Here is a 24,890-nt window from a genome sequence, read left to right on the forward strand (position 1 = left end):
CGTCCCCCCACTTCCCCAGAGAAACAGGAAGTCTTTGGAAGGGGAAGTCCCCACCACACCAACAGAAGGGCTGGTTTGGCCCCTTTCCAAGCACCCCTCATTTTCTCACCCCTCCCTTGTCCCTAAGCAAATGGGGACTGTTGGGAGAGTTGTGGCTACCAAATTTTGTGTGCATATCTAAACTCTGGAAACATGTAGGCTACTATCTTGTGAGACTGGCATCCTACTTCCCCAGGGAGGATTTAAAAAGTGTGTGGGCAGCCAGGTGCCTGTGACTCACGCCTGTAATCCCAGAGATTCAGGAGGCTGAGATCTGAGGATCACTTCAAAGCCAACCTGGGCCTGAAAGGCCATGGGACTCTTATCTCCAATTAACCACCAGAAAACCAGAAGTGGTGCTGTGGCTCAAGTGGTAGAGCGTGCGCCTTGAGCTGAAGAGCTCAGAGACAGAGCTCAAGCTGAGTTCAAGCCCCACCTCTGACAAAAAAAAAAAAGAGTCTATGGACCATCATGTATAGATGCGGGAGCAATCCAGAGTCACGCAGCTAGGGAAAGAGACAGATTCAGAGGGGCAGAAGGCCAGGGAAGAAGAGAGACAGAGATGCAGTAACTTGTGGAAAATGCAGACACAGACAGAGCCCAGACACCAAAACAGACAAGGAAAGAAGAACCCAGGGAAAGTGGGGAACACTGAACTTGGAAGAGGCTGAAGGGAGACTGGTGTGGGAAAGGACTGAGCCAGGTGTGAAATAGTCAAATAGTCAAGACCCGGGCTGGTGCAGGTAGGTGGCTTGTCAGCCCAGCTACTCAGGAGGCTGAGATCTGAGGATCTCAGATCAAAGCCAGTTTGGGACAGGAAGAAGTCCACAAGTCTCTGATCTCAGTTCGCTAACAAAAAAAAAAAAAAAAAAGCCCAAAGTAGAGCTGTGGCTCAAGTGATAGAATGAGAGCCTTGAGCTTTAAAAATCTCAGTGACAGCTAGCAGGCCCTGAGTTCAAGCCCCGGGACAGGCACAGGAAAAAAAAAAGGTACATGGTGGTGGTGGGGGGAAGCAGGGCTCAGAGAGAGGAAGGACCCGAGCAGGAAGAGCAGAAGACCCCACCTGGGAAAGGGAATGAGGGACCGAGATCCAGGGCGAGGGTCCCAGGCCGGGTCAGGCGGCCGGCGGCTGGGAGGGGGAGGCCGCAGGGCGCGGGGTTCGCCCCTGGTCACCGCCCGCAGATAAGGCCAGGAAGTCGGGGGACTGGGAGACGCAGAGGATGGGGAGAGGGAGGGATCGCGAAGTTCCCCCCCCGCCCCGCGTCCCGCGTGAGGACAGACAGACAGACAAAGCATCCACGGAGAGCCGGGCGGGGCTAGTGCCCTCGGGGCAAGGAGGAGCCGGCGGTCGGCGAGGAGAAGGGGAAGGAAGCGGAGGTGCCGGGCGGGCGCGGGGCGCGGGCAGGAAGCAGGGAGGGGCAGCGGGCGGGGGCCTCCGGAAAAAAAGAAAAGAGAAAAAAAAAAACCGCCCCAACTTCCTGCCCCGCCAGAGCCAGGAAGCCGGAGCCTGGACACCGGGCCCGGGATCGCCCGCCGAGCCCGACCCCGGGCGCCCCGCCGGTCACCACCCCGCGCGGACACCAGGTACTGGAGGGGGAGGGGGCGGCCCCGCCCGGCCTCCGCCCCTCGGCTGCCCGGGGAAATGGGGAAGAGCGGGCTGGGGGGGTGCTGGGACGCTGCTGACAGCCGAGGGGCCTCCCGGCTTGCAGCCCCAGAGCCCGCGGCCTCTCCTGGGACCTCAGTGTACCCATCTGTCAAAGGGACGGATGCCCAACCAATAGATGGGGGTGGTGGTGGTGGTGAAGGATAGTTTAGGCTTCTCCCCTAGATCGTCCAGTGGAAGAAAGGACGATCACATCCATCTATCTGTGGGGAAACTGAGGCACGGGGACCCAAATAGATGGGTCCCTTTGTGACACTATGTCCAGTTAATTTGAACTTGAACGTGGCTTCCGCCCGCCCTTCCGCCGACCTCCAACCCTGCAAGCTTGAAGGTCACCCCCCCCAAAAGAAAAACAACAACAAACATCCGTGCTGGCCCGGTGTGAGGCTGAGCGTTGTAGAAAAGGTTTAGAAAGTTAATTTTTTTTTCCGGGTCACTAATTATACACTGGGAAATAGGTGTTGGACCCTTTTCTGCATTGCACGGAGAAGCAGATTGAGCCCTGGGAAGTAACTGCTTCTAGAAAGTTACATTGATGCCGGCGAGCCAAAGTTAAACTTCCTTAAGCGCAGAGTTTTGCAGCGGAGCGGACTGGCGGGATGGCCAAGGGACCTGATGGATCAGCGTTCGGAATTCGGGGAACTGGGGAGACAGAGAGGGGGATCTCCTCCGGGCTCCCCCCAGTTCGAGGTCCGGAGAATTGAGGTGTCGAAGATCGCCGAGATTTGCGTTCTGTCTGTCTTGAAGCCAGGAGTTTTGGGACCTCCCGCTCCCTCTGGCGGAGGGGGCGGGGCCCCGCGAGAGTGACAGGAGTAGTCGAGATGACGGAAACGTCAAGCCCTCCACGTCAGGCTAGAGCGGCCCTCATCGGCCAGCGTGGCGCCGCGGAGAGCTAGAGCGTCCGGCGCGGCGCAGTCGAGGTGTCGAGGCCGATACCTGGACAGGCGTCGGGCTAGAGCGGCCGGCGGGAGGAGTGGGAGGAGAGTGGAGCTGAGCGCCCAGGCGCCTGGTGGGGCGGCTAGAGCGACGCGGCGGCGCGGGTGGGGGAGGCCTGGAGCTCGCGCGCGGAGGCTTCGGTTCCGGAGGCTGCACAGGGGGGCTTCTCGTCCCCCCCCCACCATCCGAGCAGGTGAGGGACGCGGCTCCAGACGGGGCCCCCCCGGTGGGCGCCGGACCCCTGACGGTGCACTCTCTTCCCCCGCCCCGGCATCCCCAGCTATCCACACTGCCACATCCGCTGGCATTTGAGGACCCCCTGGAGACCCCCTTCCCCCATGGAGGGCTCATGAAGGCCCTCCACGCTCAGTCGAGTTGACAGGGGTTTACAGACCTTCCAGGTTCTGGCTAGCATCCCTTAAACCTGGGGCCCTAATAAAAAACAACTTTAGGCCCGGGACTTACTTCACACCTATCAAATTTTGTGCCCCCTCCCTCTGTCCCCCGCTTTTTCCTATAAAACCAGCAACTTTCCCTCTGTAGTCGTGATGCCCGGATTCTTTAGACCCACCGTGTATAACTAGTATTTGGGGTTGGGGTAGGAGGGGGAGACATTCCTAGAACCCTCTTCAGGTTCTCAGGTTCTTGGAGATTCTGGGCCACTTGACTTGGGAGCCCTGAATTCTGCACTAGAGACCTGACATCTGTTCATGTGTACCTCCTTTTCTTCAGGACAACCTCACACACCTCAGCCCATGGGTTCTTCTAAACCTGCCTTGACAGCTTCCTCCTCCCCCCCCCCTCCCCCAGCCTCAAGCACACTGGGCCATCTCTGTCCACCAGAACTCTAGGCTCTCAGTTGCCTCTTGATCGATCTCACTTGATAGCTCTATCTTTGTAGGACCCTATATCCTAAACCTCAAACACTCCCATCCCATTCCATATTTTTTGTCAGTCGTGGGGCTTGAACTCAGGTCTTGGGCGCTGTCCCTGAGCTCTTTTGCTCAAGGCTAGCACTCTACCACTTTGAGCCCCAGTGCCACTCCTGGTTTTCTGGTGATTCATTGGAGATAAGCGCCTCACAGAATTCCACCAGGGCTGGCTTTGAACCTTGATCCTCAGATCTCAACTTCCTGAGTAGCGAGGATTACAGGCCAAATTCATCAGCACCTGGCTCCCTTTGTGAAGCTGCTTGCTCCAGTCTGTACTCCTGCCCAGGCCACACTGTCCACATGCCCCTCCCTGTCCTTCCCAAACACAGCAGACCTAATTTATCTCAGACCTTTGATTGAAGTACTGAGATTTTAGCTTCCTAAAGGTGGAGTGTGTGTGTGTGTGTGTGTGTGTGTGTGTGTGTGTGTGTGTGTGTGTGTGTGTGTGTGTGTGTGTGTGTGTGTGTGTGTGTGTGTTGAACTCTGTGTGTGTGTGTGTGTGTGTGTGTGTGTTGAACTCTGGAGCCAGACTACTTGGTCTTTAAATCCTGTACCTTATGACCTCTGTCTCAGTTTCTTCCTTGTTTTGGGAAGGAATTTGGGATAGGAATGATAGTAGTCCTCCCAAACGAAGCAAATCCAAGTCAGGAGCTGGGCATGATGGTATACACAGCTATAATCTTAATTACCTGGGAGGCCAAGATTGGGAGGATCAAGGCCAGGCCAACAAAAAGGTTAGCAAGATCTCATTTCAACAATCCTAGTTGTATGGGAGGTACAGAAAGGAGGATTGCTGTCTGAGGCCTACCTGTACACAAACTCAAGACTTTACCTGAAAAATAATGAAAGCAAAAGAGTTGGAGGTATAGACTATAAATGGAATCCTTCCTAGCAAGCATGAGGCCCTGAGTTCAAATCTCCATCATCCCTCATCCCCCCCCCCAGCAAAAAAATAATGTAGGCTTCATGAGGTCATTGAGAAAATGAAATTACTTAAAACCTTTAAGGTAATAGTGCTGTTTTGGTCACATACTGAGTGCATGTCATATACCGAGTGCATGTAAAGTGATAGCTCTTCTTTAAATTTTTTTTTTTGTCAGTCATGGGCTTGAACTCAGGGCTTGGGTGCTACCCCTGAGCTCTTTTGCTCAAGGCTAGTGCTCTACCACTAGCACTACTTCCAATTTTCTGGTGGCTAATTGGAGATAAAAGTCTCAGACTTGCCTGCCTGGGCTGGCTTCAAACCATGATCCTCAAGATCCTACCTGAGTAGGTAGGATTATAGATATGAGCCACCAGCATCTGGTGATAGCGCATATTTCTTCTTCCTCTTCTTCCTCTTCTCCTCCTCCTCCTTCTTCCTCTTCTTACTTTTCCTCCACTTTTTCCCCTTCTTCCTCTTCTTCATCTTTCTCTTCTCCTCCTTCTCCTTCTCTTCCTTCTCCTCGTCTATACTTCCTCCTCTTCCTTCTTTCTATTATTATTATTATTGTTGTTGTTGTTGTTTTGGTGGTGGTGGTCATGGGGCTTGAACTCTGGGCCTGGGTGCTGTTCCTGAGCTCTTCAGCTCTAGGCAAGCACTCTACCACTTGAGCCACAGCATCACTTCTGGTTTTCTGATGGTTTATTGGAGATAAGAGTTTCCTGGTCTTTCTTTGAACTGCCATCCTCAGATCTTAGTTTTCTGAGTTGCTAGGATTACAGGCGTGAGCCACCAGCGCCCGGCTCTTTTTTTCTGTCCTGCCTGGCTTTGAACCAAGATCCTCAGAGTTCAGCCTCCTGAATAACTAGGATTATAGGTTGCAGCCACCAGTGCCAAGCTCTACTTCTGCCTTTTTGGTGTTTAATTGAAGATAAGAGTCTCATGGATTTTCTTGCCTGGGCTGGCTGGGAACCAGAATCCTCATATCTCAGACTCCTCAGTAACTAGGATTATAGGTATGAGCCGCAAGCACCCAGATGCAATTTTATTTATGTAAAAAAAATTTTGTCTGTTTTGGGGCTTGAACTTAGGTTTCTCAGTACTATCCTTGAGCTCCATTTGCTCAAGGCTAGTGCTCTACCACTAAGCCACAGAGCCACTTCCAGTTTTCTGGTGGTTCGTTGGAGATAAGAGTCTCACTGATTTTCTTGCCCAGTCTGGCCTCAAACTGACTGCCATCCTGAGATTGCAACCTCCTGAGTAGCTAAGATTATAGGCATGAGCCACTGGTGCCCAGCTACATAATCATTTGACAATGCTCAAATCTTGAAATTAGTCAGGCTTGGATGGTGGACAGCTACACATTATGGAAAAGAATAAATTGGATGCCTGGACAGGTGGACCCTTGGGATGGTATTTGGACATTGGAGAAGGCATCATTGTTTAGTAATTGGCATCAAATTATACCTCCCACTTATTGAGTGCTAGGGAGGGGCCCTCTAGAAGAGAAAGCTGGCTCAGGCAGGGAGGGTTATAAATAGCTTTGGGGTGTGAGATGCTGTCCCTCCCTCAATGGTCCACAGAAGACTTTGCTGGAAAGGTTCTGAGAAGAGTGTGGACACGGGAAGGGAGACCGAGAAAGGCAACAAGAACTCGGGGGAAGGAAAGGATGGGAAGAGTCAGCTTGAGATCCAGAGCTAGATCCAGAGAAATTAGCATGAAAGAGTGGGAAGGGAGGGAGGAGAGCAGGGGAAGGAAGGGAGCAGGGAGAGGAAGAAGATACAAGTGCCTGGGCTGGGAAGGTGGCTCAGTGGTAGAGCGCTTGCCTTGCATGCCTGAGGCCCTGGGTTCGATTCCTCAGCACCACATAAGCAAAAAAGAAAAAAACCAGAAGTGGTGCTGTGGCTCAAGTGGTAGAGCGCTAGCCTTGAGCTGAAGAGCTGAGGGACAGCGCCCAGGCCCAGAGTTCAGGCCCCAGGACCAGACCAAAAAGAAAAAAAAAAGATACAAGTACCTGAGAGTGGGCTGTTCAAGACCCTCTCTGTTTTGTTTTTTTGGGGGCAAATACTGAGGCTTGAACTCGGCCTAGCCATTGTCCCTTAGCCTTCTCCCCCTTGAGGCTGGTGCTGTACCACTTGAGCCACAGCTCCACTAGAGCTTTTTGGTGGCTAATTGGAGATGAGAGTCTCCGGAACCTCAATTCTCAGACCTCAACCTCCTGAATAGATAGGACTACTGGTGTGAGCTACTGGTACCAGGCTTTAATAATTTTACATTTAAATATCAACAATGACCTTCTTTGTTTTTTTCTTTTTCTTTTCCTTTTTTAAAAATTTTCTGTCAATTGTGGGGCTTGATATCCCGGCCTGGGTGCTATACCTGAGCTTTTTCACACAAGGCTAGCTCTACCACTTAGTGGATGTTTAATAAGAATCTCATGGAGCTGGGCTCACGCCTGTAATCCTAACTACTCAGAAGGCTGAGATCTGAGGATCACAGTTCACAGCCAGCCTGGGCAGGAAAGTCCATGGGACTCTTATCTCCAATAAGCCACTAGAAAACTGGAAGTGGCATTGTGGCTCAAGCGGTAGAGTGCTTGCCTTGAGCTGAAGAGCACAGGGACAGCGCCCAAGCCTAGAGTTCAAGCCCCACGATCACCCCCCCCCCCCAAAAAAAAAAGAAAGAAATGGAATTTCCTGTCCGGGCTGGCTTTGAACCTTGATCCTCACATCTCAGCCTCCTGAAATAGATTAGGATTACAGGTGTGAGCCACTGGGCCTGACCCTGCCCTGATTTTTCTGGGACCAGAAGCCTAAGAAGCTGGGAATGATAGGAGAATTAGAAGAGTATAGAGTGAAGCCCCAGGTTCCTGAGGGAAAAGGGTTCACAGTTTTGTTTTCTTTTGTGTGAAAGAGTTGGAGGTTGGGGGTTCGCCTTTGTGACTTCCTGTCACAGGAAGTAGGGCTGGTGGGTTCAGAGGCAACATCCTGGCCTAAGCCTGTCACAGACCAGAGAGCTCCCCACACCTCAGGCCTCTCCTTCCTACCTTCCCCGGAACTAACTCAGCTCCACCTTCCTCAAGGCCCCGACCCCTTGGGACCAGCCTTTATCTCCCTTGGCCCTCTCTCTTTTAGGGACCCAAATTGCCTGCTTTCCCCACCAGCTCCCCCCCCCCCCCCCAGGGCCAGGAACCCTGGGCTTCAGGGCCTGCAGCCTTTTCTCCCCCACATCCCCCAAGCGCCCTTCCTTGGGCTCCCCGCCCCCTGGCTGGCCTGTGAAGGGCTCTTTGTGGCCACACAGAGGCCCCATTGAGCTGGGGAGGCCGGGTGGGGGGGTGGCTGTTTACTCACCTTCACACCTGGGCCAGGAATCTGTGAGTAACCCTCCCCTCCCACCCCACTCCACCCTTAACCGCAGCCCCTCCTCTCCCCAGCCCTGCAGAGCCCTGGAGATGGAAGACGTGGCCCGAGGGGCGGTGAGTGTAGTGCTGGACTCAGCCAGGATTGGGGGGGGGGTAGGGGGTGGAGAGGGTTGGCAGCTGCAAGGCGGGGAGCCCTGTAGCCTGAAGCTGTCTCCCCTCTTCCTCAGGCCCCAGGGCCTCCAAGACCTGGCCTAGTGCCCATCAGCATTATCGGAGCGGAGGATGAGGATTTTGAGAACGAGCTGGAGGCGGTGAGCAGAAGCTAGGGTGCATATGCTTCTGTGAGGTCCTTAGTGGGTGTCCTTCTTCCGTTCTTCATCTCTGCCCATCTTCTGTCTCTCTCCACCTTTCACCTCTAGTCTAGTGTTCAACCTTGAGTCACAGCTCCACTTTCAGCTTTGTTTCTTGGGCGTGGTGTGTGTGGGGTAGTTAATTAGAGATAAGAGTCATGTATTTTCCTGCCCAGGCTGGCTTTGAACCGTGATCCTCAGATCTCAGCCTCCTGAGTAGCTAGGATGACAGGTGCAAGCCACTGGTGCCTCGCTTCTACTCCTCCTCTTCTTCGTCTTTGTCAGTTGTGGGGCCTAAACTCAGGGCCTGGGCATGGTCCCTAATCATTTTTGCCCAAGGCTAGTGCTCTACCACTTTGAACCACAGCCCCATTTCCAGTTCTCTAGCAATTAAAGAGTCTCATGGATTTTCCTGCCTGGGGTTGGCTTTGAACTGTGATCCTCAGATCTCAGCCTCCTTAGTAGCTAGGGTAATAGGTATGAGCCACCAGCACCCAGCTCTCTGCCCTACTTCTTGTAGGCCCAGCTTATCTATCACTGCCTTCCCTGCATGAGATGCCATCCCTTCTCTCTGCAGAGCAGCATCTGATCGCGTCCATTTACCCAGCTGCCCTTACTGTCACCTTAACAGCACAGACACAGCTCCCCACCCCACTTTCTACCCCATCATAGCTCCATTGGAGGACAAGCCCAAGCTCCCCTGCAAAACCCCCCTACCCCCTCTACCCCCCGTCCCGCACTCAACCTCCCTGTCCCCACGACCAGAACTCAGAGGAGCAAAACAGCCAGTTCCAGAGCCTGGAGCAGGTGAAGCGGCGTCCAGCCCACCTCATGGCCCTCCTGCAGCACGTGGCTCTGCAGTTTGAGCCAGGACCCTTGGTAAGGATGCCCAGGAAGGGAGAAGGGGGAAGGCTGAGGCAGGCAGGCACTCAGTGAGCTACACTGATACTGATTGGCCTGGATGCTGATCAGCCTGGAGGGCGTGGAGATCCAGATCCAGAACATAAAGGTCATAGGGCAAGGCCGGACGGGGGCTCTACACCGGCTGTGGTGTGGGTGTTCCATGGAATCCTGGACAAGTAGCAAGTGCAGAGCATGCTCAGAGTAGGCTGTGCACACAGCGGTCTGGCAGAAACCACGTCCTGTTCCCCTTTGGGGCCTGTGACAGCATCAGCCTCCCGTAGGAGACACAGCTCTTCCTGGGCGCTCTGGAAGGATGGATATCAGGCTGGTCTCCCCAGGGGTTGTCACCAGACAGGTGTTCAGGGTGGATGTTCTCAAAAAGGCTATGAGCCATGGTCTCGATCCTGACAGAACCAGGGAACCTTCCTAACCAGGGTACCAGTGGCCCACGCCTGTAATTCTAGCTACTCAGAAGGCTGAGAACTTGAGGCTCTAGGTTCCAAGTCAGCATGAGCAAGAAAGTCCATGAGATTGTTAACCTCCACATTAACCACATCATGAGGAAACAGGACCACGGGGAGCCACATAGAATCAAAAATATTGGCTGGGAAGGTGGCTTAGTGGTAGAGTGCTTGCCTAGCATGCATGAAGCCCTAGGTAGGGTTTGAGTCCTCAGTACCACATACACAGAAAAAGCTGGAAGTGGCGCTGTGGCTCAAGTGGTAGAGCGCTAGCCTTGAACAAAAGCAGCTCAGGGCCAGTGCCCAGGCCCTGAGTTTCAAACCCCTGGACTGGCAAAACAAAGCAACAAGAACAAAAATATTCCTGGTGTGCCACCTCTCCTCCTCTCTCCCCCTACCCGGAGGCTGCAAGGAAGATAAGGGCCTCGGGCAGTCAGGGTAGAAATCAGGGAGTGTTTCTCAAAGGAGGTGACATTTGACCCCCATAGCCCTAGTGTGGCTTTGCTGGGGAAGCTGGGGAGCCAGGAAGGAATAGAACCATGCTCTGTGTCTTCTCCCAGCTCTGCTGCCTGCATGCCGACATGCTGGGTTCTCTGGGCCCCAAAGAGGCCAAGAAGGCCTTCCTCGACTTTTCCCATAGCTTCCTGGAGAAGACCTCGGTGAGATACCTGCTGCCCTGACCCTTGACCCCGGCCCCTGCTTGGTCCTTCCTGGAGACCCCTTTGTGCATCCCCCAAGCTCCACCCACTGAAGAACACACCCATCTGGGCCCTATTTCTGCCCACTAAGCATCCTGGCCCGCAATCCTGTGCCCGCCCCCCAGGGCCTTCCCTCCTCCCACCTCACTCCAGTCTCCCCCGAGCAGGTCCTGCGGGTCGCAGTTCCTTCCAACGTCACCTTTGAGCTTGGTAAGGAGGAGCCTTAGGGATGAGGGAGGGTCTCTGGCTGGTTGGGCCAAGGAATCACCTTCATTCATTCATTCATTCATTCCTGCATAGTGGTGACAGCCCAAGGAAGCTTGGCTGTCAGGAGCCAGGGCCTCGGAAACGTGGTCCCCAGCCCCTAAATGTGTCCCTGCAGACCGCACTCGACTCGACCTCATCTCCGAGGACGTCCAGCGACGCTTTGTGCAGGAGGTGGTCCAGAGTCAGCAGGCGGCCGTGAGCCTGCAGCTGGAGGACTTCCGCTCCAAGCGGCTCATGGGCATGACGCCCTGGGAGCAGGAGCTGGCCCAGCTGGAGCCGTGGGTGGGCCGGGACCGAGCCAGCTATGAGGCCCGCGAGCGGCATGTGGCTGAGAGGCTGCTGGCCCACCTGGAGGAGATGCAGTAAGTGGGGACCAGGCTGTGCCACCCTTGGCATCTACCAGCTCTCATTCACATCAGGGTTCATATTGGAGTCCTGGGGCTCAAGCCTACCCTGCCATTTTTTTTAATCCGTCGTGGGGCTTGAACTCTGGGCTTAGGCACTATCCCTCAGCTCTTCAGCTCAAGGCAAGCTCTCTACTGCTTAAGCCACAGCTCCACTTCTGGTTTTCTGGTAATTTACTGGAGGTAAGAGTCCCACAGAGGGCTGGGAAGGTGGCTCAGTGGTAGAGCGCTTGCCTTGCATGCATAAGGCCCTGGGTTTGATTCCTCAGCACCGCATAAGCAGAAAAAAAAAAAAAAAGCCAGAAGTGGTGTTATGGCTCAAGTGGTAGTGTGCTAGCCTTGAGCTGAAGAGCTGAGGGACAGCGCTCAGGCCCAGAGTTCAGGACCCACGACCGGCTCCCCCCCTCCAAAAAAAAAAAAAAAGTCCCACAGACTTTCCTTGCCCAGGCTGGCTTTGAACCATGATCCTCAGATCTCAGTCTCCTGAGTAGCTAGGATTACAGGCTTGGGCGCTGTCCCTCATCTCTTCAGCTCAAGGCTAGCACCCTACCACTTGAGCCACAGCACCACTTCTGGCTTTTTCTGCTTATGTGGTACTGAGGAATCGAACCCAGGGCCTCATGCATGCGAGGCAAGCGCTCTACCACTGAGCCGCCTTCCCAGCCCCTTGTCATTTTCTTTCATTGCCCACCGCCTCCCTTTTTTTTTTTTTTTTCCTCCCTTTTTTTTTTTTTTGTGCTTGGGCTGGAGCTTGAACTCAGGACCTGGGTGCTGTCTCTGAGCTTTTTCACTCAAGACTAGCACTCTACTACTTGGTCCACAGTTCCACTTGTAGCTTTTTGGTTGTTCATTGGAGATAAGAGTCTCATAGACTTTCCCTGCCCTGGGCTGGGTTACATGATTCTCAGATCTCAGCCTCCTAAGTAGCTGGGATGACAGGAGTGAGCCACTGGTCCCTTCACAACTTTGTCAGATGTTTTTCTTCTTCCCCCACAGACACACCATCTCCACAGACGAGGAAAAGAGGTGACCGGGCAGAAGAGGGCAGGCGAGGTGGTTGGTCTGGGCCTGAGGAGCTCCCTGGCTCTGCTTCCTCTGCCTCACAGGAAGTGCTGTGGGAATTGGGAAGGGAGGCCCACCTCAGCCTCTGGGGTAGTCAGGTACTCCCGATGGGGGTCTGTGTGCATTGGGGTCCTCATCACCTCCTCCCCACAGTGCCGCTGTGGTCGCCGCCATCAGCCTGTACATGCGCTATCTTGGAGTGCGGACCAAGAGTGGGGATAAGAAATCGGGGCGTAATTTCTTCCGGAAAAAGGTGCTGAGGCCAAACCTGGCCTTTTCCTCTTTGGGGGTCCTCCCCCTCCCCCACACCCAGGGGAGCCTCAAGACTGGACACTTGAGGTTTGGTTCTGCTTTGTGTCAGCTTAGGAATGTTCACCCCTCCTTCCCTGGCCCCCATCCTCCTGTAGGTGATGGGGAACCGGCGGTCAGATGAGCCCCCCAAGACCAAGAAAGGGCTGAGCAGTATCCTGGATGCTGCTCGATGGAACCGGGGCGAGCCTCCAGGTATGGGGGGGCCAGGGCCATAGCCCTGCCTGCTGTGTCTTCCCCAGGCCATCCGCACCTCACGTCCCCCTCTCTCCTTTCAGCTCCAGACTTTCGACACCTCAAAGGCGAGGTTGATGGTAATGAACTTGTTGTAGCAGAGCATCTATCCTGGGACCTGAAGGAGGAGGGGTGGGGGCTGGACCCTTGTGTCTGAGGGAGGGGGCCTGGGATCTGGACCTCTGGGTCTGAAAGAGGAGGTGGTGGGGCCTGGGTCTGAGAGAAGAGCATTCAGTGTGTTGGGAGGGTTGTTTCTGGACCTTAAGGGAGGAGATGGGGTTAAGACCCTTGTGTCTGAAGGAGGAAGGCTGGAGCTGGACTCCTGGGTCTGATGGAGGGGAGGCTGGGGCCTGAGCCTGTGTGTTTGAGTAGGGAGGGCTGGGATCTTTATCCCTGGGTCTGAGGGAGGAGGGCTGGGGCCTGGACCCCTGGGTCTTAGAGCAGGGGGGTGGGGAGTGGGTACCTTACTGGGTCTCTGGGGCCTTAAGAGAAGAGACAGAGGCTGATGTCCTGGGCCTCAGTGGTTGGTATGGAGACAGCTGCTCTTCCATTTCCCCTCCTTCTCACCGTCTCTCCAGGGGAAAAGCCAGGCCCTGTAGACCGGAAGGGAAGCCTTGGCGTGCCTTCTCGGGACAGGACTATCGGGGCTCCTAGTCAGGACACCTCTGGAGTCTCCCTGAGCCCTCTGCCTGTGGACAGCCCATATCGGGAAGCAGGTGAGAGGTTCAGGGGCGGGGGGGGGGAAGCGCGGGGCAGCAGGGTGAGTACCACCAGCCCCAGGGACACCTCTTGGGGTAAAAGACTTGGCTCACTATGACACCTCCCTCCTTCTTACCATCTGCACCTGGTTACCAGTGTTGTTAATGGCTGCCTCAGTTTACCCTTTCTGCTTCTTTCTCTCAGGGCTCTGGCCTCTCTCCCAGTGCTATGTCTCCCCCTTCTTTTTACTGTCTTTCCTGTCACCCCCAGGGCTTCATTTCCAGAAGCTGAGTAGAGAGCAGTGCCCCCTCCAAGTAACTTTCTCAGGGCTGCATAGCCTTCTGCTCCTTACGTCCCTGATAGCTGCTTGCCCAGCTTGAGTTCAACGTTTAAATCTTAACTCATTCCTTAGTATACTTGTCTTTGTGTGTTTGTGTGTCTGTCTGTCTGTGTGCACGTGTGTGAGCGCGCGTGCACATGCAGGTTCTGGGGCATGAACTGAGGGCCTGAGTGCTGTCCCTGAGCTTTTTTTGCTCAAGACTAGCATTTTTCCACTTAAGCTACATTAAGCCTCAGTTCCACTTCCAGCTGTTTTGGTACTTAATCGGCGATAAAGAGTCTCATAGAGGCCGGGCGCTGGTGGCTCACACCTGTAATCCTAGCTACTCAGGAGGCTGAGATCTGAGAATCGCGGTTCAAAGCCAGCCCGGGCAGGAGAGACCGTGAGACTCCTATCTCCAATAAACCACCAGAAAACTGGAAGTGGCGCTGTAGCTCAAGTGGTAGAGCACTCGCCTTGAGCTGAAGAGCTGAGGGACAGTGCCCAGGCCCAGAGTTCAAGCCCCACAGCCGACAAAAAAAAAAAAAAAAAAAAAAAAAGAGTCTCATAGACTCCTGCCCAGGCTGGCTATGAACCTCCATCCTCAGATCTCAGCCTCCTCATCAGCTAGGATGACAGTGGTGAGCCAATGGTATGGAGCTCCATGGACTTTGTAATGTGCCTCACTCCGGCCTCACCTACAGGTTCTGATACCTCCCTGGAGCCGGGAGACACTCCTTCACAAGGCCCTACAAGTCTGGAGCCCCCAGCACCCCCAGAAAACCCAGAGGACAGTGCTGAGACAGAGAGGTACCTGGGTGGGGTCTCAGGAGGGCCTGGGCTGAGCAGGGACAGCTGATGGGGGCTGGGAGGGTATGTGGGGGTTGCAGCCGCCATTTGCACCTGCCTGTTCCCAGCCACGCCCTCACTGCTAGCTCACTCCTGCCTTTGTTCTGTATCTGTCTTCAGTCCTTTCACTTTCCTTCTTTCTTCCTTCTTCTTCCTCGTTTGCGGATCCTCCTCCTCCTCTTCTCTTTCCTCTGTATCCCCTGTTCCTCTGCCTCCTTTCTGGCCAAGTTTCCTTCTACACCTTTCCTTCCTCTTCCTCCACTTCAAACTATCTGTCTTTCCCACCCCTTCCATTTTCTATCCTTCCTCTTCTTTAAGCCCCGCCCTCTTTAAGCTCCACCTACCTGGCTCTTCCCCTGCTCCTGGTGTCCCATCCACCGCCCCCCCTGTGCTCCCCGCTCCCTTCCTGCTCCCTTCCCGGGGGCCCTGTCCCCCTCAGAGTTGGGGGACAGGTTCTGCCCCCTGCCTGTCCTCGTGCTGCTGCTTTGGGGACCCTTTGAGGGAGGTGTGGGGAGGTGAGCTGGGTTCCATTGGGTCCACCTCTGACCCTGTACCCTCTCTCCCCAGAAGGTGGAAGAGGTGGGTGCCTGGGCCCTGGGTGGGGGAGGGCCAGCCCTCCCCTGCTTCTCCCAGCCCCTCCCTTCCCCCCCCATGGCCACTCCATCCCCTCCACCCCCCCCTCATGAGGGGTGGGTGGGGACATCACCCTCCCAGTTGAAGAGCTAAGTATGGAAATCCTTCCCTCTTTCTCCATGTCCCACCTCAGGGAGGGAGGGGTCCCTCCACCCTCTTGGCTACCTCCCCTCCCCACCCCAGCAGCCCACAAATCCCACTATTCCTGACAATTCTCTTCTGTTGCATGTTGGTTCCTGTCCTGTCTCCCTGTCCCTGTCCTGGTCTTTCCCTGTCCCTGTCCCTGTCCTGTCCTGTTTCCTTGTCCCTGTCCTGTCTATCCTGTCACTGCCCTGTCTATCCTGTCCCTGTCCCTGTCCTGACTCCCTGTCCCTGTCCTGTCCCTGTCCTGTCCCTGTCCTGTCTCCCTGTCCTGGTCTCTCCTTGTCTCTGTTCCGGCCTCTGCCTGACTGTCCTTGGCCTTGGGGTGCAGGCTGCCAGGGCGTCTGGGGCGCTCAGAGAGCCTGCGGGTGACTGACCGCCGCCGGCCTTCCCGGGGCAGCCTCGGGGCTAAGGGCCGGGGTGGGGGCCGCTCCCGGAGCGACGTGGACATGGACCCCAGCTCCGCCACGGCCGTGCTTGGCCCCACCCGACAAGCCACGTACGTTACTCCCTGTCCACACAGGCCGTCTGGAGAGTCAGGGAGGGGAGGGCTCCCAGAGCAGCAGAGAACTGGGCAGCCAGTGGCCGAGGCCACAGAACCCCTGTCCTAGGCCTTGGGAGAGAGGGGTGTGGGGTTAGACCACTCTAGGGGCCCAATGCCAAGACCACAGAGGAGTTGGACACTAAGGAGTTGAAGGCTCCTCCCTGGGGTACCACCAAACAAAGGGTACCAACGAAGGCCTCTGTCCACAGCCCTGAGCCTGGAGATGATGGGGAGCCGGGACGGTCAGGACTGGAGCTGGAGCCAGAAGAACCCCCTGGGTGGCGGGAGCTGGTCCCCCAGGACACCCTGCTGAGCCTTCCCAAGAGCCAGGTGAAGCGGCAGGAAGTGATCAGTGGTGAGTATGGGGCCCCATCCACCCCACGCTGGCCAAGGACAGGCATGGGGAGGCGTCCACCTCCATGTTTGTTACCATGGGGAGAGCTTGAGACAGGTGAACCCCACAGTAGCCCCCTCAGAGGGAGGAACTTCAGTACAACAGCTAAAGTGACCCATTCAGGCTACTTGGGAGACGTGAAGATAGAGATTTGAGGCCAGCTCTGGCAAAGTTACCCTGAAATCATCCTACCTGAGAAAGTAAGACCAGTGCCAGTGGTTCGCAGCTATAATCCTAACTACTGAAGAGTCTGAGATCTGAGGATTTCAGTTCAAAACCAGCCCAGGCAGGAAAGTTTGTGAGACTCGTATCTCCAATAAGCCACTAGAAAACCGGAAGTGGAGCTACAGCTTAAAGTGGTAGAGCACTAGCCTTGAGCAAAAAGGCTCAGGGACAGTACCCAGTCCTTGAACTCAAGCCCCAGGACCAACAAAAATAAAAAAAAGTAAAAGGACTGGGATTGTGGCTTAAGTGGTAGAGGGCTTACCTAGTGTGTGTCTGTGTCTGTGTCTGTGTGTCTGTGTCTGTGTATCTGTGTGTCTGTGTGTGTCTATGTCTGAGCTCAATCCCTAGTACCAGGAAAATAAAAAATAACAGAACTCTTGGAGGTAAGTGAACTCCTATGTAATGTTCAGGGCCGTTCTGGCACAAGGGAAGGAAATTTTAATGTTCTGATTCTTGTTTAGGGTATGACTTTTTCTCATGGGACTAAGGTTTGAACTCAGGACCTTGAGCTTGGCTAGGCAGGCATTCTACCACTTAGCCAAATCTCCAGCACTTTATTGCTTAAGTTACTGTTCAGATAAAAGTCTCTTGTTTTGGCCTGTGGCTATAGACCTAGCTCCTCCAACCTGTGCCTCCCAAGTGGCTGGGACTATAGGTTCACACTACCATGCCTATCTTTTTTTGTCTTTCCAACTTCCTACCCTTGGCTCACCACAAATTGTGGGCTTCACAGTCTCTCCCTCTCTAGTAGCTGAGATTACAGGCATGAGCCACTGCACCCAGCCTTGTTAGTTAGTATGATCTTAATGGCTTAGGGGAAAAAGGGTTCCCATAGGGAGCAGTTCGGGAAAATAAATGAATACATTAGCAATGCTTGCTTCTGAGTAGAAAAATAATAGTGTATTGTTTCCATCATGATTTTGCTATCTGCTTGGTGAGACTTTTTTTTTCCTCAGTTGCTAAGCTTGAACTCGGGACCTGGCCACTGTCTGAGCCTCTCTTTGCTCTTGGCTACTCAGGAACCTGAGATCTGAGGATCCTGGTTTGAATCCAGCCTGGGCAGGAAAGCTCATGAGACTCTTTATCTCTAACCACTAGAAAACCAAAAGTGGTGCTGTGGTTCAAGTGGTAGAACACTAGCCTTGAGCTGAAGAGCTGAGATACAGCACCTAGGTCCAGAGTTCAAGCCCCACGACCAACAAAAAACAAACAAATAGGGGCTGGGAAGGTTGCTCAGTGGTAGAGCGCTTGCCTTGCATTCATGAGGCCCTGGGCTCAATTCCTCAGCACCACATAAGCAAAAAAGAAAAAAGCTGGAAATGGCGCTGTGACTTAAGTGGTAGAGCGCTAGCCTTGAGCTGAAGAGCTGAGGGACAGTGCCCAGGCCCAGAGTTCAGGCCCCACGACCGGACCCAAAACAACAACAACAAAAACCAGCCAGGCACAGATGGCTCATTCCTATAATCCTAGCTACTCAAGAGGCTGAGATCTGAGGATTGCAGTTCAGAGCCAGCCCAAACAGACAGATCCTGAGACTTTTTTTTTTTTTTTTGTCCGTCGTGGGGCTTGAACTCTGGGCTTGGGCGCTGTCCCTCAGCTCTTCAGCTCAAGGCAAGCGCTCTACCACTTGAGCTACAGCGCCACTTCTGGTTTTCTGGTGGTTTATTGGAGATAGGAGTCTCACGGTCTCTCCTGTCCGGGCTGGCTTTGAACCGCGATCCTCAGATCTCAGCCTCCTGAGTAGCTAGGATTACAGGCGTGAGCCACCAGCGCCCGGCCAGATCCTGAGACTCTTAATCTCCAGTTAAGCCCCAAAACATCTGGAAGTAGAGCTGTGCTCAAGTGGTAGCGTGCTTGCCTAGACCAAAAAAGTTCAGGGACAGAGCCCCAACCCTGGTTTCAAGCCCCAGGACCAGCACCAAAAAACAAACACGCACCAATAACAAAAACCAGAAAGTAAGGCTGTGAAGATGTCTGGATGGTTAGATATAGTTTGCTGGCAATGGAGTCATCTGCTCGCAGTTTACACGGGGATTTCCAGGTTTTATCCCCTGCAGACGGTCCCAGCACAAGAGAAAGGGTGGTGGCTCAAGGAATCCTTAAAGTCGTGTGTGTGTGTGTGTGTGTGTGTGTGTGTGTGTGTGTGTGTGTGTGTGTGTGTGTGTGTGTTTCTACACATGTGTACATGTGTGTGGTTGTGTATACACATGCATGTGTGTACACTAGTCCTGGGGTTTGAACTCTGGGCCTGGGCTCTGTCCCTCAGCTCTTCAGCTCAAAGGCAATGCCCTACCACTTGAGCCACAGCGTCACATCTGGCTTTTTTCTGCTTATGTGGTGCTAAGGAATCGAACCCAGGACCTTCATGCATGCGAGGCAAGCACTCTACCACTGAGCCACCTTCCCAGCCCATCCATGAGCTTTTTTTGTTTTTTGCTCAGTGCTAGCACTCTACCACTTGAGCCATAGTGCTACTTCTGATTAATTGGAGATAATAGTCTCACAGACTTTTTCTGCCCTGGCTGGCTTAGAACCTTGATCCTCAGATCTCAGTCTCCTTAGTTGCTAGAATGACAGGTGTGAGCTCCTAGTGCCCTGGTTTATCAAAGGATATTTAGGAAGGTGAATGACTCAGAATGTCCCCCCAGTAGGAAGCACCCCTCTGGCCCTGTTCCTCCCCCAGTGTACCAGAGACAGTCCCCCCCCAGATCTGGCACCCTCCCCAGCTTCCTGCTTTGGGGCTCCCCACAGAACTGCTGGTGACGGAGGCTGCCCATGTGCGCATGCTGCGTGTGCTACACGATCTCTTCTACCAGCCCATGGCGGATGGGGGCTTCTTCCCCCTGGAGGAGCTACAGAACATCTTCCCCAGCCTGGATGAGCTCATCGAGGTGCACTGTGAGTACTGGGCTCAGTCCCTCCTGCTCCCTCCTGTGTGTGTGTGTGTGTGTGTGTGTGTGTGTGTGTGTGTGTGTGTGTGTGTGTGTGTGTGTGTGTGTGTGTGTGTGTGTGTGTGTGTGTGTGTGTGTGTGTGTGTGTGTGTGTGTGTGTGTGTGTGTGTGTGTGTGTGTGTGTGTCCCTCCTGCTCCCCCTGGAGGAGCTACAGAACATCTTCCCCAGCCTGGATGAGCTCATCGAGGTGCACTGTGAGTACTGGGCTCAGTCCCTCCTGCTCCCTCCTTTGTGTGTGTGTGTGTGTGTGTGTGTGTGTGTCAGTCATAGGGCTTGAACTCAGGGCCTGGGTGTTGTCCCAGACCTTTTTTACCCACAGCTAGTGCTTTACCACTTGAGCCACAGCTCTACTAGTAGTTTAGTGGAGGTAAGAGTCTCATAGACTTTCCTGCCTAGCCTGGCTTCAAACCTGGATCCTCAGATCTCAGCCTCCTGAATAATTAGGATTACAGATGTGAGTCACCAGCCTCTGGTCAGCTCCTTCCTTTATGCCTCCCTAGACCCAAAGCTCAGCAGCCTCTGTTCCAGGGACCTCCCATTCCTGTCCCCATGTGCTCATTGTCCCTAAGGAGCAGACCGATGCCTGCAGCCAGGTTCAGACAATCCTCTCAGGGGGGCCCCCACCAAACACCCCTTTTCCTTAAACCCCTCCCCCAGCTTTGTTCCTGGATCGCCTGATGAAACGGAGACAGGAGAGTGGCTACCTCATCGAGGAGATCGGAGACGTGCTGCTGGCCCGGGTGAGGATGCCCGCGCTGCCCAGCCCCCCTCCCCCTCCCAGGCAGGGGTGCGCCAGGCCTGGCCTAGTTGAGGCTTCCATCTCTGTTTGGGGCAATGTTCCTGCTAATCCCACCTGAGACCTTGCCTGGCTTGACTCTCTCTAGTTTGATGGTGCCGAGGGCTCATGGTTCCAGAAGATCTCCTCCCGCTTCTGCAGCCGACAGTCATTCGCCTTGGAGCAGCTCAAAGCCAAACAGCGCAAGGAGCCTCGATTCTCCGCCTTTGTGCAGGTGAGGAGGCAGGAGCAGGTTTTGGGGTCCTCGGGAGGATGGCTGGGGTCTGGACCCTTGGGTCTGAGGGAGGATGCTGAGTCTGGGGAAGGAGGTTGGGGGCTGGACCCCCTGAGTCTAAGGGAAAGGGGCTTGGGCCAGGATTCCCTGGGTCTGAGGAAAAGGCTAGGCCTGGACCCCTGGGTCTGAGAGGAAGACTGGGATCTAGATTTCTGGGTCTGAGGGAGGAGAACTGGGGCCTGGACTTGTGAGGGTGGAGGGCCTAAAGCTGGGGTCTTGGATCCTGGGGGACAGAGGGGCTGAAGTCCTGGTCTTGGGTCCCCAACACTGCTGTCCCCTCAGGAGGCAGAAAGCCGCCCACGCTGCCGCCGCCTGCAGCTGAAGGACATGATCCCCACAGAGATGCAGCGGCTGACCAAGTACCCCCTGCTGCTGCAGAGCATCGGGCAGAACACAGGTACTGGCCTGACACCGCCCCCCACTCCCCACCCCAGCATGGCCTCCCATGGAGGGTGGAGGTTCACCCCGGCTGGCCTCTCCCTTGCCCACAGAGGAGCCGGCGGAACGGGAGAAAGTGGAGCTGGCCGCCAAGTGCTGCCGAGAAATCCTCCACCATGTCAACCAGGCTGTTCGTGACATGGAGGACCTGCTGGTGAGCTGGGCCTCAGCAGCTGGGCCAGGGCCGGGCGCTGCTGGCTCCCTCCTGCCATCCTAGCTCCTGGGGAGGCTGAGCTCTGGGTCCTGCCAAGTTACTCTTGGCTCTTGACCTCTTTGGGGAGTCACTGAGGTTGTCCCCCATGCTTGACTTGTTTCTGTGGCCCTTCTGTCTCTGGCAGAGGCTCAAGGATTTCCAGCGGCGCCTAGATTTGTCCCACATTCGGCAGAGCAGCGACCCCATGCTGAGCGAGTTCAAGGTGGGTTCTGTGGTGTCTTCCCCCACCCCCATGGCCTGTTCTGTTCCTACTGACAGAAAGAGGCTCTGATTCCACCCTGCTGCTGGCCCCAAACTCCTGTCTGTCCCCCACCTATTGGCTGCTGCCCTCCTTTCCCTTCCTCCCCTCCCCTCTGCTGACCATGACTCCCTCCTGCCTCAGAACCTGGACATCACCAAGAAAAAGCTGATCCATGAGGGCCCGCTAACGTGGCGGGTGACCAAGGAGAAGGCTGTGGGTGAGTGCCCAGGTGGGGCGGGGCAGGGCAGGAGGCCAGTGAGTGGGATGTGGGGAGCGACGTGAGCACCCACCGGCCTCACCCCACAGAGGTCCACGTGCTCCTGCTGGATGACCTGCTGCTGCTGCTCCAGCGCCAGGACGAGCGGCTGCTACTCAAGTCCCACAGCCGGACACTGACGCCCACCCCCGACGGCAAGACCATGCTGCGGCCCGTGCTGCGGCTCACCTCCGCCATGACCCGGGAGGTGGCCACTGGTCAGTGTGCCGCAGGCCGGCAGGGGGCGGCGCACCTGTGCAGGGCTGGGGTCCCTCTAGCGGTCGGGATGGGCGCTTTCTGGGGAAGCAGGGAGCCAAGGGGCCCAGCGACCAAGAAGTTGGCCCAGGCGCTGGTGGCTCCTGCCCTGTCATCCTAGCTACTCAGGAGGCTGACATCTGAGGAGTGTAGTTCAAAGCCAGCCTGGGCAGGAAAGTCCATGAGATCTTCATCTCCAATGGGCCATCAAAAAAAAAAAAAGCCAGAAATAGAAGCCATGGCTCAAGGGATAGAGTGCCAGCCTTGAGTAAAAAAGTTCTCAGGGGGCTGGGAAGGTGGCTCAGTGGTAGAGCGCTTGCCTTGCATGCATGAGGCCCTGGGTTCGATTCCTCAGCACCACATAAGCAAAAAGAAAAAAGCCGGAAGTGGCACTGTGGCTCAAGTGGTAGAGCGCTCGCCTTGAGCTGAAGAGCTGAGGGACAGCGCCCAGGCCCAGAGTTCAGGCCCCACGACCGGACCCAAAAAAAAAAAAAAGTTCTCAGGACAGTACTCAGGCACTGAGTTCAAGCCCCAGGACTGGCACAGGAAAAATGTTGCCTTGCATCTGTGGACAGGAGTGGGCAGGGGGGGGCGGGGGGGGAGGAGCTGGGGCAGCAGTTAGCATGGGGCTGGGGGAGAACACGGGGCCCAGGGAGGGGGCGTTGTGTCATTGCCTCTCAGAGGCCTCCCAGCCTCTAGCCTGTGCCCAGGGACTGGCACGCAGGGAGTAGGACGGGCCTTCCTGGCTGTGAGCCCCATCTCCCCCTCCCCCTGCAGATCACAAAGCCTTCTATGTCATTTTCACCTGGGACCAGGAAGCCCAGATATACGAGCTGGTGGCACAGTCTGTGTCAGAGCGGACAAAGTAAGAGGGATCCTTAAGGGCAGATGGGGTGGGAGGTCCTTGCCTGGCTGGTGGGGAGGGGGGAGCGGAGGAAGCTGACTGCCCTGAGCCCATGGCCTGTCTCCCCAGTTGGTGTGCCCTCATCACAGAGACTGCTGGATCCCTGAAAGTCCCAGCCCCTGCCAACCGCCTCAAGCCTCCCCGGCCCAGCCCAAGCAGGTGAGGGGGCAGACACCTGGAGACCGGCCCCGGGTATCCATGGCAACCAAGCTCAGTGTGCCTGTGGGCCTGACCCATCAGGGCCTCTGTCTCCTAGCTCCACACGCCCCCGGCCCCTGCCAACCCCCAGAGCCAGGGGCATGGGGTCACCCAGCACTTCCTCCTTCTAGCACCCGAGAAACCCTACTCAGCAGCTCCGAGAATGGCAACGGTGGTGGCCGAGACATGCCTCCAGCAGAGGGTGAGTCAGGAGCGGTATGGGGGTGCTCTGGGTTGATGGGGAAAACACCCAGGATCTGAGCACCCTCTCTGTTCCCCAACCAGCCCAGACTGAGAGAGCTCTCAGAGACCTCCTGCCCTTCTGCAGACCCGGTGCCGAAGGCCAGCTCGCCGTCACAGCCCTCCAGAAAGGTAGCATAACCCCCATCCTCCAGGACCACCAAACATGCCAGACCCTGTTCACACTGTGTGTGTGTGTGTGTGTGTACACAGGCGTGTGCCAGTACTGGGGCTTGAATTCAGGGCTGGGCACTGCCCCTTAGCTTTTTCTACTCAAGGCTGATGCTCTACCACTTGAACCACAGCAACATTTCCATGGTTTTGGTATTTAAGCCCTGACTTGCTTTGAACCTGATCTTCAGATCACAGCCTCCTGAGTACTAGCTAGGATGACAGGCAGGAGCCACTGGTGCCCAGCACGTTTCTACCCCATCTACACCCAAGTTCCTCTTTGTGCTGCAGCTGCCCTCTGCCCCCCCCACGCCTTCCATCTCCAGCCTCCCCTGCACCCCTTTTTAAACCTCTAAACTCCAGTCCAGGGCACTGCATCTCATAACTGCTCCCCCCTCTCCCCCAGTGCTGGCCCTGAAGCAGCTCCTGTTGCCTACGGAGGAAGACCGTGGGGCGGGGCCTCCCGGAGAAGGGGACGGGGTGCCAGGCGGTGGTCCCCTGGGACCTGCACAGACCCAGGAAGTTCAGGAGCACCTGCTCAGCTTAGAGGAAGCCCTAAAGCAGCTGGAGGTGTGACTGGTGGCGGACCCGGGTATGGCTGAGGCGGGAAGACAGCGCCCCCTCTTACCCATAACCTCGTCTTCCTCCCTGACCAGGAGTTAGAAGAGCAACTCTGCCGCCTGCGGCCCCTCCTGTCTCAGCTCGGGGGGAACCCTGTCCCCCAGTCTAGCTGCACTTGAGGTCTCTGCCCTGGCAGGTGAGTGGGTGGAGGGGGCTGGGCGGCTGCCCCTTGAGGGAACAGTGGCTGTGTCTGTTGTTCCGTCTCACCTCTGCCCCCTCCGCCTCCTGCTTCGTCTGCTCCTCTCTCCACCCCCAGGCCTTCCGCCAAGAGGAGAGAAACGAAGGAGAGGACGTGAGGGCCCCCCCATCCCAAAGCAACTGCAGCATCACCTACCCCAAGGGCTGGAGAGGGAGCCAAGATACCAAGGCCACAGCCTGGGGGCTTGCCCCCCTGCGGGGTGCCTGCCCCTCCCCCTCCCCTGCCTTCTCTCCTCATTTTTCTGCTTGGGGGGACTCAGAGCTTCACTGAAGGGGCATCGCTGGGACCCCTCCCCTTTTCCTGGGCCATCTCAGTATTGCCTGTTGGGGGACACCCTCCCACCCCCCCACCAAGTGCCTTTACTCTTGTGGGGTTTTTGTTTTTTTGTTTTTTGTTTTTGGTACCCTGGAGGTTTATTTTTAATATATATTATCTAAGGACCCAAGGTGTGTGTGTGTGTGTGTGTGTGTGTGTGTGTGTGTGTGTGTGTGTGTGTGTGTGTGTGTGTGTGTGTGTGTGTGTGTGTGTGTGTGTGTGTGTGTGTGTGTGTGTGTGTGTGTGTGTGTGTGTGTGTGTGTCAGTGCGCCCCCTTCTGGGACTGAATGGCTGAACATGAATTATTACTCCCAGATGCTGCCATCCCCATCCTCTGCCCCCCCTGCCCCCCACCCCCATAATCATCTGAAATTCTGGGCATCTCCCACATCTCACTCTTTTATTTTTGTAATAAACTCTCTGGAGGTGGCTGCCAGGGTTGGGGGAGCTGGTGGGGAGGGGGCCCCTCTG

General features: G+C 55.6%; 1 protein-coding gene across 1 annotated transcript; it reads left to right on the forward strand.

Moving 5' to 3' along the window:
• Positions 1-1,453: 1,453 nt before the first annotated feature.
• LOC138813242 (rho guanine nucleotide exchange factor 1-like) lies at positions 1,454-24,544 on the forward strand. The gene is made up of 30 exons (XM_070001527.1): positions 1,454-1,623; positions 7,926-7,967; positions 8,081-8,164; positions 8,969-9,082; positions 10,128-10,226; positions 10,433-10,475; positions 10,648-10,894; positions 11,933-11,962; positions 12,152-12,251; positions 12,406-12,502; positions 12,586-12,621; positions 13,120-13,257; positions 14,264-14,369; positions 15,514-15,681; positions 15,936-16,081; positions 19,097-19,243; positions 19,955-20,037; positions 20,182-20,307; positions 20,650-20,764; positions 20,859-20,959; positions 21,144-21,221; positions 21,402-21,477; positions 21,567-21,734; positions 22,549-22,636; positions 22,745-22,834; positions 23,005-23,075; positions 23,159-23,245; positions 23,691-23,854; positions 23,941-24,041; positions 24,162-24,544. The coding sequence occupies exons 2-29, from the start codon at positions 7,944-7,946 to the stop codon at positions 24,022-24,024; spliced, it is 2,910 nt and encodes a 969-aa protein (XP_069857628.1). The 5' UTR covers positions 1,454-1,623; positions 7,926-7,943; the 3' UTR covers positions 24,025-24,041; positions 24,162-24,544.
• Positions 24,545-24,890: the final 346 nt, after the last annotated feature.

Source organism: Dipodomys merriami, unplaced genomic scaffold (assembly GCF_024711535.1).
Source record: "Dipodomys merriami isolate MVZ:Mamm:240054 unplaced genomic scaffold, mDipMer1.0.p SCAF_106, whole genome shotgun sequence".
NCBI lineage: Eukaryota > Metazoa > Chordata > Mammalia > Rodentia > Heteromyidae > Dipodomys > Dipodomys merriami.